We start from the raw sequence: 16,232 nt of genomic DNA, 5'->3' as shown, positions 1-16,232 counted from the left end.
TTAACAAACATATCCCAGAGGCAAGTGAGCACTAAAGCTGCTGTTCAAAGTCAAACGTAGTGTATGACAAAAGTTTTTCAAAATTAGAAGTTAAATGAATTTTCAAGTTCCACTATAACTGACAAATCTATCTGAAAAAGACAGAAAATATGAAAAATGAAGTTGTTTGAATCAGAATTGAATCGACATGTTTTGCATCACATCACATGAACAATGAACTCCTGAGAAATTACATTTTCATGTTCAAAGCCTTTAATAACTAGTTCATCATCATTCATCCCCCTTTGCACAGGTACAGGAAGCTCCACTTGCTTACAATCCTCAAAAATATCAATCCTGTACTTAAGTTCTACTGGGACAGCTTGAGGCAGTAGTCAGATTCATTTTAACTTCCCTATTAATTACCTTCCCTACTGTAGAGAAAAATTCTTCCAGGTCTCTTGGTCGAATCCTTGCAGCCAACTGCATGCAGAATACTGTTCGAGCATCCCTCTCTTCAGGGGTAAGATTATCAATAGGTTCTCTGGAAAGAGCAAAGTTCAGTTAAAAAATAAACTGAATTAAACTAACTTATCTCTGGACTGCATATGAAACACTAAATAATCAGTACTTCCCAGTCTAATAGTGAAAAACACACCTGCTGTACTTAAAAAAGGCAGGGTTAAGAAGTGAGTACCTAATATTAATATGATAATCTATTTACTTGTATATCCTGTTTCAACTGCGAGCATTAAATATGCCTGAAAACTTCTATTTTACCTCCAGAGGCCCAAACTAATCAGAGATACCATTTTGCTGCTGTCCAGAAATGGTACCAGGACCACTGTGGAGCTCACAGTCACGAAGATGAGATGAGAGGACGAGGATACAAAGGCCAGCAGGGTGAACTGGCACAGACTGGCTGTCCAAACTCTCAGATAAGCAGTGCCAACCAGGCTTTGCAAACTCACATCTGGCATCTACCCAGTCACTTCAGAGTCACTGCAGCCACTGCATAAACAATACTGACATCCATGTAAATGGAATTCCCAGTCCTCAGAGTTACAGCTTGTTAACTCATAAAAAAATTAAGAATAGTGAATAATTACTCTGATCCTTGACACCAGAAGCACTAGAATAATTTTATTTCAATACTGAACCACTATCTGAAATTAGATACACCACTTCTAAGGTGTTGAAGCTTCAAATCTAAAAAAAAAAAATCTGACTTGTAGTCAAGTACAGGGCAGAACTAGCATGCTGGATCCTGGACTGAGTTTTCAGTCATGGAGTACATATTTATATTAATATAATTATATAGATATTAATCACTGAGAATACAAAAGAAAAATTTACACTGAATTATCTTAGTAAGAGTTTGCTAGTCATTAAAAAACAAAACAAGATTGGTTAAAATTTAACTGCATTAATGTAAGAGAATAATCTCATTAGCAGCTATCTAAATCTAATTTCCTTAAATGACAGGCCTGAGAATGGATAAGCACCTCCTGCATTTCAAAGGTATCCAGCCTCTCCAAAATTAACATGAATAAATACTGAAAAGCAAAAAGAAGCATTTGTACTTTTCCATTCTTTAGATTATTAAGCACAATTTAGCACAAAAGCTAATTCAATTCACGATTAATGGGCAAAAGACTGAGAACACAAATGCAAAAAACCAAAGCAAAGCTTCTTTTGCAAACTGATGTTATTTAGGACTGTTTATGACATGGGAAGAAGGCAACATATTAACAATGCTCTCCTCTCCCAGGATTTCTAAATGAATTTCAGTATCGCTTTTGAGTATTATTGCATTAATGCATTTTTTTATTAATGCATTATTTCACCATCACCTTCTCAACTTCAATAGGACAAAACAACACCCAACACATGTAAAAAGTCGTACCTGACAGGGCTCTTGTCTTTTCTGAAGGGACTTTTGCTCCTGGAGCGACGTCTGCTAAGAAGAAAGAAGAAACAAGATTAGAAGAAAACCTTAAAATACACCACTCTGATTTTAATCAAAATCTACTAATGATATAATAAAAAGTAGAGAAAAGTCAGAAACCTTAATTTGATGCTGTGAGGCAGACCAATCTTCCCTCTGATGGCACTGTTGAATTTTGGACCAGAACTACGGCAAAAGAAAAGACAGACATTACTCACCTGAGTACCAAAATTCAGGATTTCCCCTCTGTACTCCCATTACACTGCAAGTGCTCACCCACCCTTGCACCTGAACTGGTCAGCATTTCCATCAGCAGCACCCAATGCATGCATATCATCAACAGGATATCAACACATGCAGCACTCCAGACCATAAGGCACGGAATATGCTCCTCTCTCAGCTTCACCTGCATCACAAAACCCCAGAATATGCAGGACTCCAGGAAGTGAATTATGAGCCAGCCACACACGGCACATTTGTACGTGCAAACTATTCTGAGCTACAGTTACATCTGTAACCATTTGCACATGTTTCTGCGTCCACATCAAGTTCTATGTACTGATGATTGCAAAGCAGGACCTTCATGGCCTGGAGCTCAGCCTCAGAGCTGTGTGCAAAGTGGTGCTGGCAGGATTACTTGCTCAAGTGTAACGTTTTAAAATCAAAAGTTTCATGAAATTTAAGGTGCAAGAAGAAACCAAAGTAGCTCCCTGCTGACATCTGTAAGGGACACATTCACTAATGTTGTCTCAGCTCTCGCCACTGAAGTGCTACAAATATGCCAATGAAGCTTCCTAAAGTTCTTAATGGCCACCAAACCACAGAAGCAGTGAACCCAGCAGTTAGCCCTATATATAGACATGGAACCACAGAAGGAATCCAACCTCTTGGCTGAATCTAATTTTAGTTCTCCAGGCTTCACAGAGTCTGTTAGAACAAACTGTAACCTGCCCTTTACTTCCATGTTAAGGACAGTCCTCCCTAGGTAACGTGGCACATGGGGACAGCCTGTGACACGGGCAGTAGGACTCATCCCATCGTGTTCTCCCTGAACTTGATGTCCTGGTAGATACAAGGCAAAGAACAACACCTGTTAACATTCTTCCTGTATCTCCACCGAGCAGAGGCACTGCTGCACAGACTGAATGCTGTGCACTGGGGCTTTGGTTTTCCATCTGCACACAATTGATTCTTTCTGTTGTAGCTACAATTTGATGTGAAACACCCTGAAAGACACGGCGGGCAGAAGACATTAAGAAGTCTTCCACTAAATCCATTTGGCCAGGCAATTTGTCTGAAAAACATCTTCTTGCTCCTCAGTGGAGCAGTAATGCTTATAGTGAAACTCAGCATCCACAGCAAGGAGGAGGATGCCCATTTTTAAACATGTCATGACACAGGTGGAAGTAGTGGGCCAAGATCCAAAACCGTGCTGGCCAGGTTAAAGCAAGGGAAATATGGCCCTGTACAACACTGGAAAAAAAATAAAGAAAAAAGACCATTTAGAAACTACTTATTAAGAACAGAGAAAATAAGACATAAAACACAGGCATGTGTTGAGATGAGATTGCTGTTGATCAAACCCAGAATTTTCTGCCTAGGATAAATTACTCCACTTCCTACTCAAGTCCAGACAAATGACTGCTCGGAGCATCCATTCAGGTTCTCCAGTATCTGAGAAACTGCTGAAAGCTGCACCTGGAAATGCTGGTACTGATTCCAGAGGCCAACTTCTTACCAAACATGGGACTACCCTGCACCCTCACACCTCCCAGTATAGAACGTGGTGTTCTCAGTTCAACTCAAATGCAGCCAGACACACCAATTACAGTAATTCCAGAATACTAACATGCAGACCAACTAAACAATAGTAAATAATTATGAGTTTTTAAGGAAACGGTGAAAGAAATGTTTTGTTTGTCTAAATCTAATGAAAAGAATCCCCAAAACACAAACAATTGATAAGTAACACAGTAACAGTTTTCAAATACATGCACAGCTTCCCAAGGGGGAGGGAGAGAAAAGGAAAAAAGTGGAGGGGAAAAAATGCACGACCCACCACAACTCCAAAAGTCTCTTTTCCATTTTCACTCGATTAGTAGTACCTTCCTTACATGATTCCATGAAACACTGACAAACCCCAGTGACCTAAAGCCATCCCAGGCTGAGCACAAAGCTGCCTAGGGCAAGGTGACAGCCCAAGTTACCTTCTCAAGATCCCTTTCCAGCAGTATTCTGCAGGATGCACTTCCCTTTGTTTTTCCAAGGAGACCTGCTTGTAAAGCTGTAGATCTCAGGGAAAGCTGCTTCGCTCCTACGGCCCCTACAGCTGCTGCCCAGCTCCTGCTATCATGCAAGGCAGCACCATGTCACAAGCAATTCATCTTTATGTCTAGGAGTCCCCTTGTCCATAAGCCAAAGGCCCTCAGTCCATAGGGACATGCCTTCCCAAACCTGCATGATGCCACACAGCCCAACAGCAGTCAGGTCAGAAGACAGCCAGCAAATTATCAGCTCTTACCTGCTAATTCTTACTCAAGACTCCAACAAAATAGTGTTGGACAAGGCAGACTTTGGCTAATAAAGTCCGGGGCATCATGATGAACTTTCAGTCCTCATGTAATACATCTGTTTTCCCGACAGCTTTGTCCAAATTCTTGGTTTCAGAATAGAAACAGGATGGTCTAAGTGACTTCTACTGTACATTAGCAGTGTCTGCGATTTGCCAGACAGATGTCTAAGCAAGAATACCCAGTCAAGTTCTTTCTACTAAGAGACCTAATAATGTAGCTGTAAAACACTTACAGAACAACATGCGTGAGAATAACACTAGAAAAAAACCCTGTCAACATTAAGCAATGCAAGCCAGTCACCCCATTTTAAAAAGTTGAAGCATTTAACCACTTTCTAAAGCTTAACAAATTCCAAGGTTTCAGGCTCTCTGTGGCACTCTCTTCTCCATACTAGACTTTTTCTTCTCACTGTTGCTGAGATGCCTCTTAACTGCTCCAGCAGCAAGAACATCTCAGTTTACAGGCATCAGCTTGAAAAGGAGCCTTTATAAAGCAAATGAGAAAGATCACAAGGAGGAGAAAGAGTAACAAATAAGATAAAACAGAAACCATTAATGCATTTTGATCTACATGCTGCCCCAGCCAGCAAGAGTACTCTGGCAGTTACTTTTGAAATGCTGAGCTGATGGCACTGATACAGAGACAATTTCTTCAAATGAAAGCACCAGTTCTGGTGATCCAAAGTTATCTGATTGAAAGGCAGCCAGTGGTGCAGGAGGCTTCATCTCCAAAACTCCTGTCTCCCTGAGTCAATGTCTCATACAGATTTAAAGGTGGGTGTCTGCATTTGAAGAGTACCAAACAGGAAATTAGGAGCTCTCCACTCTCGTATCTTCTGAGGCCCTTCTCTTTCACACTTCTTGAGACAAAACTAGAATTTGGGAATCACAGTAGCATATGTATTACTTCAATAGCACCATCCATGATCTACAAGTGATTGACAGCAGACTGCTTGCTGACTGCCAACAGTCAACAGCAGTCCCTCTGGGATACATATGCCTGCCCTGTTACCAGTCTTCCACTAAATCATTTCAAACACTAAAATTCTACTTGGTTAAATGAAAGCAACAATCTGGCAACTGCAGCAGAACTACCAAACGAATAAGCACAACCATGTATCCTCAGGGCATACCAGACCATCTCAGCTTCTTTTTCACTGTATTTCCAGAGAAATCACCCAGAACAGCTACAGAAGTGTCAGAATAGGGAAAAAGAACCTTCACAATCATTTATCTTTCTGGCATAACGTATCTCAATGCACTAGAACAGGCATGGGTTATTGCACTTTCAATCTCTACTTGAGGAAATTATTTTGGAAGACCTGAACACTGGAACTTCCAAATTTCTCTAGCTGAAGAACCTTCTCACCCAGTGACAACAAAATACCAAAGAACAAAACTCTCCAACGCAGCTGGGAAAATGCAGCAACTCCCAACAAAGGACATCCTCCCCCTGCACCACTGCACTGGAGGGGAGGCTGTCAGGCTCACACATGGAAGGCTCAAGTTTTGGATCAAGGTCCTCTGTGTCTTGAGCCACAACAGTGGCACTGGCACAACCCAACCAGCTACTCTAACCGTACAGGTAGCAAAGAGTTGTAGGAAAACAAGCCAACTGTGCACTGCTGAAATCTTCAGAGCTGAAGCCCAGAGCAGCGCACACAGGCTCTGCCCGGCCTGGCACTGGAGACAAAGGAAAAGCAGGGATGACAAGCTCTGTGACCCCCACGTGCACAGGATGCCACTGCACCTCAGCAGAGCCAGGAGCTGCAGTAAGTTCTCATTATCAGAATGCCCACATCCAGAGGACTTAGCACAAACTGAGACTCTGAGACCTCAGGCAGTTTTGTTTGCATTCCAAGAGTACAAAAGAGAATGCGTTCCCTGGATTGGGACCCAGCCAAGAAAAACATTCATGTACTATAACTGCAAGCCTGCAATTTATCAGAAGATAAACACTGTCTGCTCAAACACCTTGAGAGATATCTTCATCACAGATGACATTACATGTTATGGTTTAAAAAATACATCCTTTCCAATTGCCTACTTTTTACGGGACCTTGCATTCCCAGACTTGGTAACAGCTGAGAGGAGTCCTGGACAACAGCAAGACACAAGGAGCAGCCTCGGGTTATTAACTACAGTCAACCATATACACCAGTTCTCACTGGTTTTCTGCAAAGAGGCAACACGAAGCGAAGGGGAGAGCGGGAATACAAACCATCAAAAACAAATACTGACGAAAAAAAAGTCTTTTGAGAATTGATTTACAACTGCCAGGAACTACTTACAGCAGAGGTTCTGTCAAACTAAGTATCTGAGAGGATCAAAGAGTTCTTTCACAGCTTCTAGACAAGTCTGACAAAAAGCAGGGCAAATATGCAATGCATGGGCATTCCGAAAACAAGATGCTTCCAGTTTGGATGCATACACATGGGATGTCTTTATGGGAATATGCATTTATGGAGTAAAGTGTTTAAGAGCAGCAAGACCGTAAAAATCTTCAGTAATACAAAAACAAGGGTTTATGAGTTTGTAATCAAAGTCACAGACTACTATTCACTTTTTGACAGCTAAGCTGTCAAGTTTTATACTGAAGACAGTTTGGACAAGTAGGGAACTTGCTTGTTACTTTGATTTTGTGATAAATTTGGTTTTCCAGTCAGCTGTACACATTCTTTCATTGCTTTTACATCTTTCATTTTGGCTCAGAATGAAAACCAGCAGAAGGGGGATATGTTACTGTCCTCCTCTTTTCCATGCTGTATTTACTGACATTCTTCAAACTCAACCTCTCACCCTCTGAGATTATTAGTGACCCATTTAGAAAGCAGAAAGTGAAACTGGAGGCTTCCCCATCACACCACTGAAGCAGCACCCATGCACCTCGACACAAGTAACCTACTAGGGGCTCCTGTAGCGGCCTCTGAACCTGCGGTCTCTGCTCCTGGACCGGCTGCGTCTGCGTTCTTTGCTTCTGCTCCGTTTCCTTTCCCGGCTCCTGCTCTTTTTCCGCTCCCGGTCCCGGCTCCGTTTGCGTTCCTTACTCCTGCTTCTCTTTCTGTCATGGCTTCGACTTCGGCTCTTGCTCTTTTTTCTCCTGAGGAAAAACCCACAACTTTGGTTATGCCCATAGCTCAGTGTTATTTACCCCAAATCCCACAGTTCCCCCAACCTGATGTCAAAGACACTGACAAGGAGAAGTTTCCATCTGTTAATATTTATATGGTTTTTTTTGTTAAGTGGGTGGTTAAGCATGTCAGCAATCTTCTATCACTATAAAGTCCACAACAACACAGCTTTATTTTAAATTTCATAATTGCTAGAGAATGCTTCCAGAAGAGTAAAAGGACTAAAAAACCGTTTCCTGTGTTGGATCTACTACACACCAGCTGCAGTACTTCATGTGGCTTTCAACCACACTTTAAACTCAGTATCAAGATCAAATTATACTTTTACAGCAAAGTAAAACAAAACAACCAAAATAGAAAGACGCAAGTCTGAGGGAAAGGAAGGATGGTTAATATTCCCCACCATCACTCAACACACTGCTGAAGAGTTTTTCTTCCCTACTTGCTACTCCTGCTCATAAGCCACTTGCTTTTTTAAGTCCATGCTTGTCACAGGTTTGGGCCAAAACTGCAGATCTTCATAGCTTTAACCATTTACTTAGAAAATCTAATCTTTTAAGACCTGTAAGTCAACTATACCTCATATCTGAAAACCAGTGAGCAACTTCCATTCTTGGCATTTGCATTATTTGTGAATTTTTTCCCTCTATCTCAGCCTCAGACCACCAAAGCTTACAGTCCCCTAGTTTTTAAAATATATACGTATGTATACATAAAACACGTGGTAAACAGATGCTCAAGCAATTACTTAAGACAGCAAAATAATCAATTTTGCTGCTAAACTTTTGAAGTTTGAAACGCCCTTTGTTCCTCAATTTTTCCTCTTCCTCTTTTTGGGCCTTCTGATTGCAAACACCACGTTTTTTCAAAGTGGTCACTCATACACCTAAAAACTTTTTAAAAAGAGCATGTGGATTACAAAAGGTTCATTACTGTTATTTTCTATGGCCATGAAGAAAATGAGACTTCTAGTTAGTTTCCATTTCTAAAGTTAAAAGTCTCTCACTTGCCACATCTAACTAAGCCTAATCATCACTAGCAGTTTTTGCTCTCCAATCTCCACCTAGGAAGATCCATTAAAACTATCTTAGTATTTGTCTCTGAAGATAAACATTTTGTGATTAGGTTTTAAACACTGGAATATTTTGTTTTTTCCACCAGTTTCTCTAATATTTTTGTAAGGACAGAGAAGCTGCTGCATCAAACCCCGATATCAGAAGTCTCACAACCTCCAATAGTTCTCTATTTCTGGGTGGTGTTATCAGTGTCACTGACCCACAGTCCTGCTGTAATGCAGTTTGGGATGGTCAGGCATGCAGTATCCCTCCTCTCTAGGACCCATCACTTACCAACATTTCCCCAAGTTAACCCTAAAACACCATCATAAGAGCTCTGAAAAATCCTCCCTGTAGCTCACTATCCCGGCCAGAACCAGTAAGTGGTAACTGCAGCCACTCCCTATCAGACAGGGAGCTGAACCCCCTGTGCGGGCAAAGACTGCCAAGAGTCCAGACCCACTGTGCCTCCAAACCAGGACTGACCTGGACATACAGTACAGACAGCCAGGAAGAATGCAGATTCTTAATCCTTCCCATTACTAACATGGACATTTAATATCATTTGACAATTACTGAAACCTGCAGTTGTTTTCTTAACTTGCTGATTTTTGCTGTGGATTTTCTTGACAGTTTGAATCTTATTTCAGTATTTGTCCAACTGAAGCAGATACAGAATATCATCTGCATATAATTTAATTGATTTAAAGCACAGCAAGAAGTCTTGCAAAGCCTAAATACACCTTTGTCTTCAGCAACAGAAGACACTGTCACGAGTCAAACAAAAGAGCGCAATTCGTTCTTTAAAGATTATGTGGAACAGCAGCTCTATGAAAACGAACTTCTAGGGCTTAAAAATATTGGGAGCAGCTGCTTTTGCTGGAGTTTTAGAGGTCCTGGGATTTAGCATGAGAAGGATGTTCACAGTATTGTTTAGAACACAGATAAGGTATAATCGATTTTAGATTATTTGATTACAACTAAAGCCTGACCTTGGAATTGGACTTATAATTCCCCAAATATCCATACACCTGGGATAAAACTTTCTTTGGATCCCTTCAGCATGTCATCTGTATGATTTCAGAAGGTGACAACAGCACACATGCTGACTTCTTAAGATAGCTGTGTATTACAAAAATGCACTGCTTTCTGCTTAGTCAAATATCACTCTAAAAATTTGTCTTTTTACATCAATTACCTCATCACCAAATGACGCTTGTAAGGTACAGAATTTATTTTACAGACTTAAAAACCTTCAGTTTATTTAGGGTATTTAAGAGACCCTTACATAAGGCATTTTTCCTCAAATTCTCGGTTTCATTCCAGACTGCTTGGGGCATCAGAAGGTGTTCAGATTCTGGAATTATGCTTGCTGAAGAAGGTGGGCTTGTACTCTTGTTTTTCAAAAAAGTTTTCAAAGGTGGGGATGCAGAGAATAGAGGGAGGGGATTCAGTACCCTAAACCTTTTCAAGAAAGCACTGGTATCTTTAAATGCTTTGCACTGCTTCAAATCACATTCTACAATAAATTCTACAACAAATACACTTTTAAAATGCAAAATCCATTGCATAGCTAAAGTAACAAAAAAAAAAATTAAATATGCTGAACATACTAAGTCTGTATTTCTATCTGATGTTAATTAAATGTTTCCACAACTTCAATGACATCAGCTGCAAGGGTTTTAACTACATTTGTAAATAAAAGAAGACTTCCTAATTGCTGCAACTGCAAATACCAAGCTTTGTTATTTTAGTTCCGTAAATACTACTGACATGCATTCCCAGGTTCACAAAACTCAGCAGCCTCTCCCCAAAAGTACAGAACTGAGACAACACTCACTTCTTGCTGCGCTCTTCGTGGCCATTGGCACTGCTCAATTTGTTCTCATCCTAAGCAGGGTTGATAGAAGAACATCGTGAGGACGAAGTGGAAACATTTCAAGTGGTCAAAGGGTAATGGGAATAGGAATAAGAAAATAAAAAACAAAAATTTTAATACTAAATTACTTGTTTACAGCTTAATTTGGAAAGCTTTAGAATATTTAGGTAGGCATGTTTAACCACTTTGCTGCTTAAATTTAAGTCATACTATTACAAAATACAAGACTTACATCATTTAAAAGTGTATATTAAATTGTAGATACTTCCTTACATGGTTTAGAGAGCAAGTTATCCTGTAGAATTCAGCACTCAAGTGGTTAAATGTTATTTCTATAAAATGTAAGAGGAAGTTTGAGGTCTGTGTTTGTGTGTCCCTCTGATCAGTACCAAGGCTATATCTCTGCCTAAGCCCCGGGGCTGTGCTAGCAGCCAGCCACTATGGATTTCCTATGGATTTCCTGTGACCGATGCCATTCCCGAGATCTTCGCTCATTTTCGTTGAAGGGTTGTAAGAGCTTGATGTCACCTCTGTCACACATCTCGCCCTGAAGCAAACAGGGATTCACACTGCTTTAGTAACGTCGACTCCCAAGAAAGTCATCAATAATCCACCAGTCCAGCCTAAACATTCCCTATTTCCATACCTGTTTACATGGAAAATATCCATGTTAAGCCAGGACACAAGAATTTTAACATAATAGTTTACAAATTTCTCTTCAAGATGTAAAAGTAACTGCTAAATATTACATAAACTAAATATACATTTAAAACTTACGAATGCTCATCCAAAATTCATTACACGGTTGTAATAAACACTGCAAAATAGACTAACAGTAGCTGCTATATAATTTATATACTGGCTTTACAGTTTAATCACATTGGTTACATCAAAAGTACAATTCCTAGGTGACTTAAAGTTAATATACATTTCTTTCAAAACCAGTGCTAAAGCATGCAGACTGTTCATACTTCACCACCATTTGGTGGAAAACAAAAAAAGACAGTATTCATTTGCTGCTGGTTTAAGTAGACATCACTATGCTAATTGATAAAAATTTCACATAAAAATTGACATTTCCTAATTAAACAACTAGGACAGAAGAATACAAGAGCTTATTTTAGAATGACACCGCAGTCTGTGATACTGTCTTTTACTTGCTAAGAACATTCTACTCAGGGATCCAAGAATTTCCGTAAATTCGTTCACTCAGCAATTGATTTTCATCTGCCCTGTTGAAAGATTAACCGCCAGCAGCTTCTGCATTAAAAGCAAGTCCCACTCTTCTTGCACTGAGCAGACTGTTCAAATATTTACTTGCCATGGGACTGGTGAAAAGGTTATTCTTGGAACCCTGCTGTTTTCCCAAATCACTGCATTCACCTTGTTGCTATACCAAACTAGACCTGGCCATTTTAGAGGAGAAGTTTTAGGATTCTTGGTTTGGGGGGTTGGTTTGGTTTTTTTTTTCTGTTTTGTTTTGGTTTTCTTTGGTTGGTTTTTGGGTGGGTGTTTTTTTTGTTTTGTTTTGGTTGTATTTTTTTTTAACCTAGGGGACCACGGTACAGCGATACGTCACTCAATTACTACCTTATGATTGACAGTTCACACTGGAATCAAAGGTGAATTCATGGGAGTAGAGGTGAGATATCGTTAGGCAAGTCTACAAAGAGAGATAGATGGGCATTTATTCATCACGCTGAAGTGAAACTACTGCACAATATAATTACATTAACAGTATAAATTAACTTGAAAGTTACATGTAATGCATGTCCAATAAGATAAATCATGAGGGCTCCAGGGATGTTAGTTTACAGTTCAGCAGTAGTTTCATGAATAATGCTAAATTAAGGTAAACACGACTTCATGGCACATTTTTCTCACCTTCTTGTAAGGAGCTTCAAGCATTGCCTCAATATCAATATCATCAGCCATTTTTCAGGGCACCTAAAAGAAGAAGCAAAATCCACCTGAGTTGGAAAACACCATTGTGCTTAATATTCCAAAAGTTTTTGCTTAAGAGGTCATCCCTGCATTGGCTTAAATTCAGTGAGCAGTGCCTCAGTAGGTGTTTCCAAGGAGAACTGGAACGAAGCTTTGCCCAGTGAGATGATAAAGAATGTGCACAAAGCAATTACAGCTGCGAACAACAAAATGCGCTTGAACACCACGAGCCAGCGGAACCCCCTGAGGGATCCCACCAATTCCTTCACAACAAGGAGCACAGAGCAGTAATGACACAGACACGGGGCTGGGGCCATCTTGAGAAGTGTTGCAGCTTGACCCAAGGACACAAAGCACTCACGCAAACCTGCTCAGCCTCCCAGCCCTGGCACCGACCTGACGGTGTGGACACCAAGGCCCTTGGAGCAATGCAGCCTCCTGCGTAAGGGGGGCACAGAGGAACAGTCGTGATCCCAGCACTGGGAGCTACTATAGCACACACAAGGTCCATCCCGGCTGGAACTTGTCTCGGACAAAAGAGGCCCACCATACCAGGTGACACTAGTCACCACAAACTCTTTGGATTCAGTTGTTCCTCTTATTTTCCAACTTCAACCCCTTACGGTAATTTTATGTTCACTATACTCTGAATCTCTCTGACACTTGATTTCCTCTCCCTATGCAGGTCTGCTATTAAGAACCTCGAGAGTCCTGGTATTATAGACACTCAACTTCCTCAAATCTCTTAAGTAAAGTTTCTCTTCTTTTTCTTTCTTAAGCTCACAAACAGCCAGTCCTCTGCATCCCGGTCAGACAGCCCAATAGTGAGGATTTCCCTGCATGTGAACAATGAAATGGATTTTTAAACATACAGGTTAATTCTGGAACCTTGTTTCCAGGCACTGTTGCAGGAACTGCACTGTCCTGCAACTTGGGCAGAATAATGAAACTGCTCCAACACTTTAAGATCCTCTAAAATGGTCACTTTTAACTCCGTAAATGAGAATGCTTTCCCAGAGCTGCAGCACATCCCACCACGGCCCAGGAATACAATCCAGAATAAAACACAATCCTTAAGCAGTATCACAGCACTGGAAGTTCACACTCAATTACTTAACCGAGGCACACTGACCTCATTTTCAAGTTATGACCTGTTGGGATACAGTGCCATCACTTATAGGTATCATCACCTTCATTAGCTCAGCTCGTTAGAGCAGGGTGCCAATAACACCCAGGGTGTGGGTTTGACCCCCTGCAGGCCATTCACCTAGGAGCTGGACTTGATGCTCTTTGTGGGTCTCTTCCAACTCAGAATATTCTGTGATTCGTTGATGTGTAATGACTCAATTTTATTTTTTACTGGAGTATTTACACTCAGCTTTTCAAGATAGCTCCATACAGGCACGTGACTTAATTCACTGCTGTTCTGCCAGCATGTGGGATGAGTAAGTACATCGGTGTGACTAAGGGCCATGAAAAAGTTCCAGGCCAAACCCAGGATTCTACAAAAGAATTCCCACTGGTGACAACTCCCACCCATAATCACATTTCCAGATGTGTAATTCAGGCAACACATCCAGCTGCACTTGGGGATCTTTCACCCTGCAGAGGGTCGGCTGTAACACAGACCATCAAACCCTGAGTGGGGTGGAAAAGCACAGAGGGAACAACTATCACTGCATCCCCCCAAAAGAGGAGGGATGAACTATCATCCGGTAGGTTCAAAACAAAGGTCCTCATTCACAAAGCATTTAGCCACTGAATTCACTGTCAGCAGGCGCTGTGGATCCTAACAAAGGGGGAAAAAAAAAGCACATGCAGTGCTCAAAAAACCCCAAACAAAAAAAGCACAAAAGTTTACAGAAAAAGCTTTTCATAAACAAAGAAATGCCTCGTGATCCTGAGCCACAACGAGCTGACAATTAAGCACACAGAGAGAAGTGTCACTGTGCCACTGCCCTGTTCCCATTCTTTCTTTGGCATTGACTTCTGGCCACCACCACTGACAATCTCCTGAGCTGCACTCCGGCCTCACACCGGGAATCTGTGCCCTTTGTACTCTGCACAAAACACTTCCACTGGGATAATGCCGTCTTATTATCAGAGTACCTTCTGTCCACACACCACAGCCCTGTTATCAACCCTGCAATGCATACAATGCTTATAATGATGCTATACATAGAGTTGATATTTTTTCTAAAAAAATCACAGATAAAAGCCCTTATTAATTTCAACTGAGTAGAAAATCATGACAAATTTTCAAGTACCTTTTACTGAACACTGAAGCTCAAAATAATTATCCTAAAAGCCTTTCAGCTTCCTAAAAAAAAAAACCTACATAGGCCTGGCATTTCTGCAGAGGGAAAAAAAAATAACACCATCATCAAAACAAACCAACAAAAAAATATCAACAAAAATCCGTTCCAAAATTATCAAAAAAACCAAGGAATGAACCTCCCTTGAAATTCTGTGGATCTAGAGGAAACCTAAAGGATATGAAATTCACTGTAACTGATCGAGTTCTATTTCTGAACAGAAATACTCTTTTTGCTGTGCTATATGGCACAAAAGGAATTAAAAGCGTCCGTCCTCTAAATTACTTCCTTTAGAAACCCAACAAATGACAATTCAGACCGCTTTCCACGGGAGTCTCATGGGAAAACACCAAAGAAGTTTAGGGCGGACGGGAAGGGAGCGCTGGCCCCTCCGCAGGCCCCGCAACCCTGGGGCCGGGGCCGAGCGAGGCCCCGCCGCTCCCCGAGGCCGCTCCCGCCGCGGGGGGCCGGGGCGGGGCAGGGCCGCGCCGGGGGAGCCGGGAAGCGCCGGGCAGGGCCGCGGCACGGGAATATACGGGCGGCACCACCGGGCCGCGGCTCGGGGGCCGCGGGCGCTGCGGGCCCTGCGGGGCGGCCACGGTGGCGGGGGGGGAGGGGGCGCAGCCGCGGCCCCCGGCGGGGCAGGCCCGGCGCGGCCGGCGGTGGGCGCGGGTCCGCCCGTAGTTACCTGCGCCGCGGGCGGTGCGATCCTCGCTCGGGCCCCGGTCTGGCAGCGGCGGCTCCGGCGTCACTGCGCTGGTGGCGGTGGGGGATGGGCCCGAGGGCTCAGGCGCCCTCTCCAGGCGTCTGAACCAGGGACGGACGGCGGCGCTGGGGCGGCGCCGGGACGGCGGGCGGCGTGGGCGGCTCGGCCGCGGTGGCGGGCAGTGGCAGTACCGGTGGCGCTGCCGGGGCGGCCCCGCTGCGGCTGCTCCCGAAATGGCGCCCGGCCGCTCGCGGCTCCGCTGGCACGGGGGCGCCTAGCGCTGCGCGCAGGGGCTCTCGCGAGACTCGCGTGCTCATACAGCCCCGCGCGCCCGTGCCCGCGTCTCGCGAGAGGTCGCGCCCGGAAGCCGGCGCAACTCGACCTCTCGCGAGACTTGGGCGGGCAGGTGGTTTCGTCACGCGGCCGTCCAGGAGCTGTCGCGAGAGCTCATGCGGGGGCGGGGTGGGGCTGGGGCCGGGAGGGACCCGGGGCAGGCAAAGGCGGAGTACACAGACAGACAGGGGACACACAGCCCCGGGACACACAGCCCCCGAGACAGACAGGGGACACACAGCCCCGGGGCAGACAGACGCGGGACAGCCCCGGGACACACAGCCCCCGAGACAGACAGGCCGGGAACACACAGCCCCCAGACAGACAGACACTGGACAGACCGGGAACACACAGCCCCCAGACAGACAGA

At 43.2% G+C, this 16,232-nt stretch overlaps 1 protein-coding gene across 9 annotated transcripts in view; it reads right to left on the bottom strand.

The window, feature by feature from the left end:
- RBM39 (RNA binding motif protein 39) overlaps positions 1 to 15,618 on the bottom strand; it is a 30,470-nt gene extending 14,852 nt beyond the window's left edge. The window contains exons 1-7 of one of the 9 annotated variants that reach the window (XR_001878309.1): positions 15,512 to 15,618; positions 12,449 to 12,511; positions 10,526 to 10,575; positions 7,405 to 7,599; positions 2,048 to 2,113; positions 1,886 to 1,939; positions 406 to 523 (exon numbers count right to left, since the gene is read on the bottom strand). Coding sequence is in view for 7 of the 9 variants with exons in the window: in XM_017836463.1 (XP_017691952.1) it covers positions 406 to 523; positions 1,886 to 1,939; positions 2,048 to 2,113; positions 7,405 to 7,599; positions 10,526 to 10,575; positions 12,449 to 12,499 (534 nt within the window). In the remaining 2 variants the exon portion in view is untranslated. Of the gene's footprint in view, positions 1 to 405; positions 524 to 1,885; positions 1,940 to 2,047; positions 2,114 to 3,017; positions 3,378 to 7,404; positions 7,600 to 10,521; positions 10,576 to 12,154; positions 12,228 to 12,448; positions 12,512 to 15,511 lie in introns of those variants that run through there. The other 8 variants (XR_001878310.1, XM_017836463.1, XM_017836460.1 and 5 more) reach the window with 8 other exon arrangements.
- Positions 15,619 to 16,232: the final 614 nt, after the last annotated feature.

Source organism: Lepidothrix coronata, unplaced genomic scaffold, assembly GCF_001604755.1.
Source record: "Lepidothrix coronata isolate B3197 unplaced genomic scaffold, Lepidothrix_coronata-1.0 Scaffold278, whole genome shotgun sequence".
Classification (NCBI taxonomy): Eukaryota; Metazoa; Chordata; class Aves; order Passeriformes; family Pipridae; genus Lepidothrix; species Lepidothrix coronata.
This window is presented reverse-complemented; position numbering and strand designations above follow the sequence as displayed.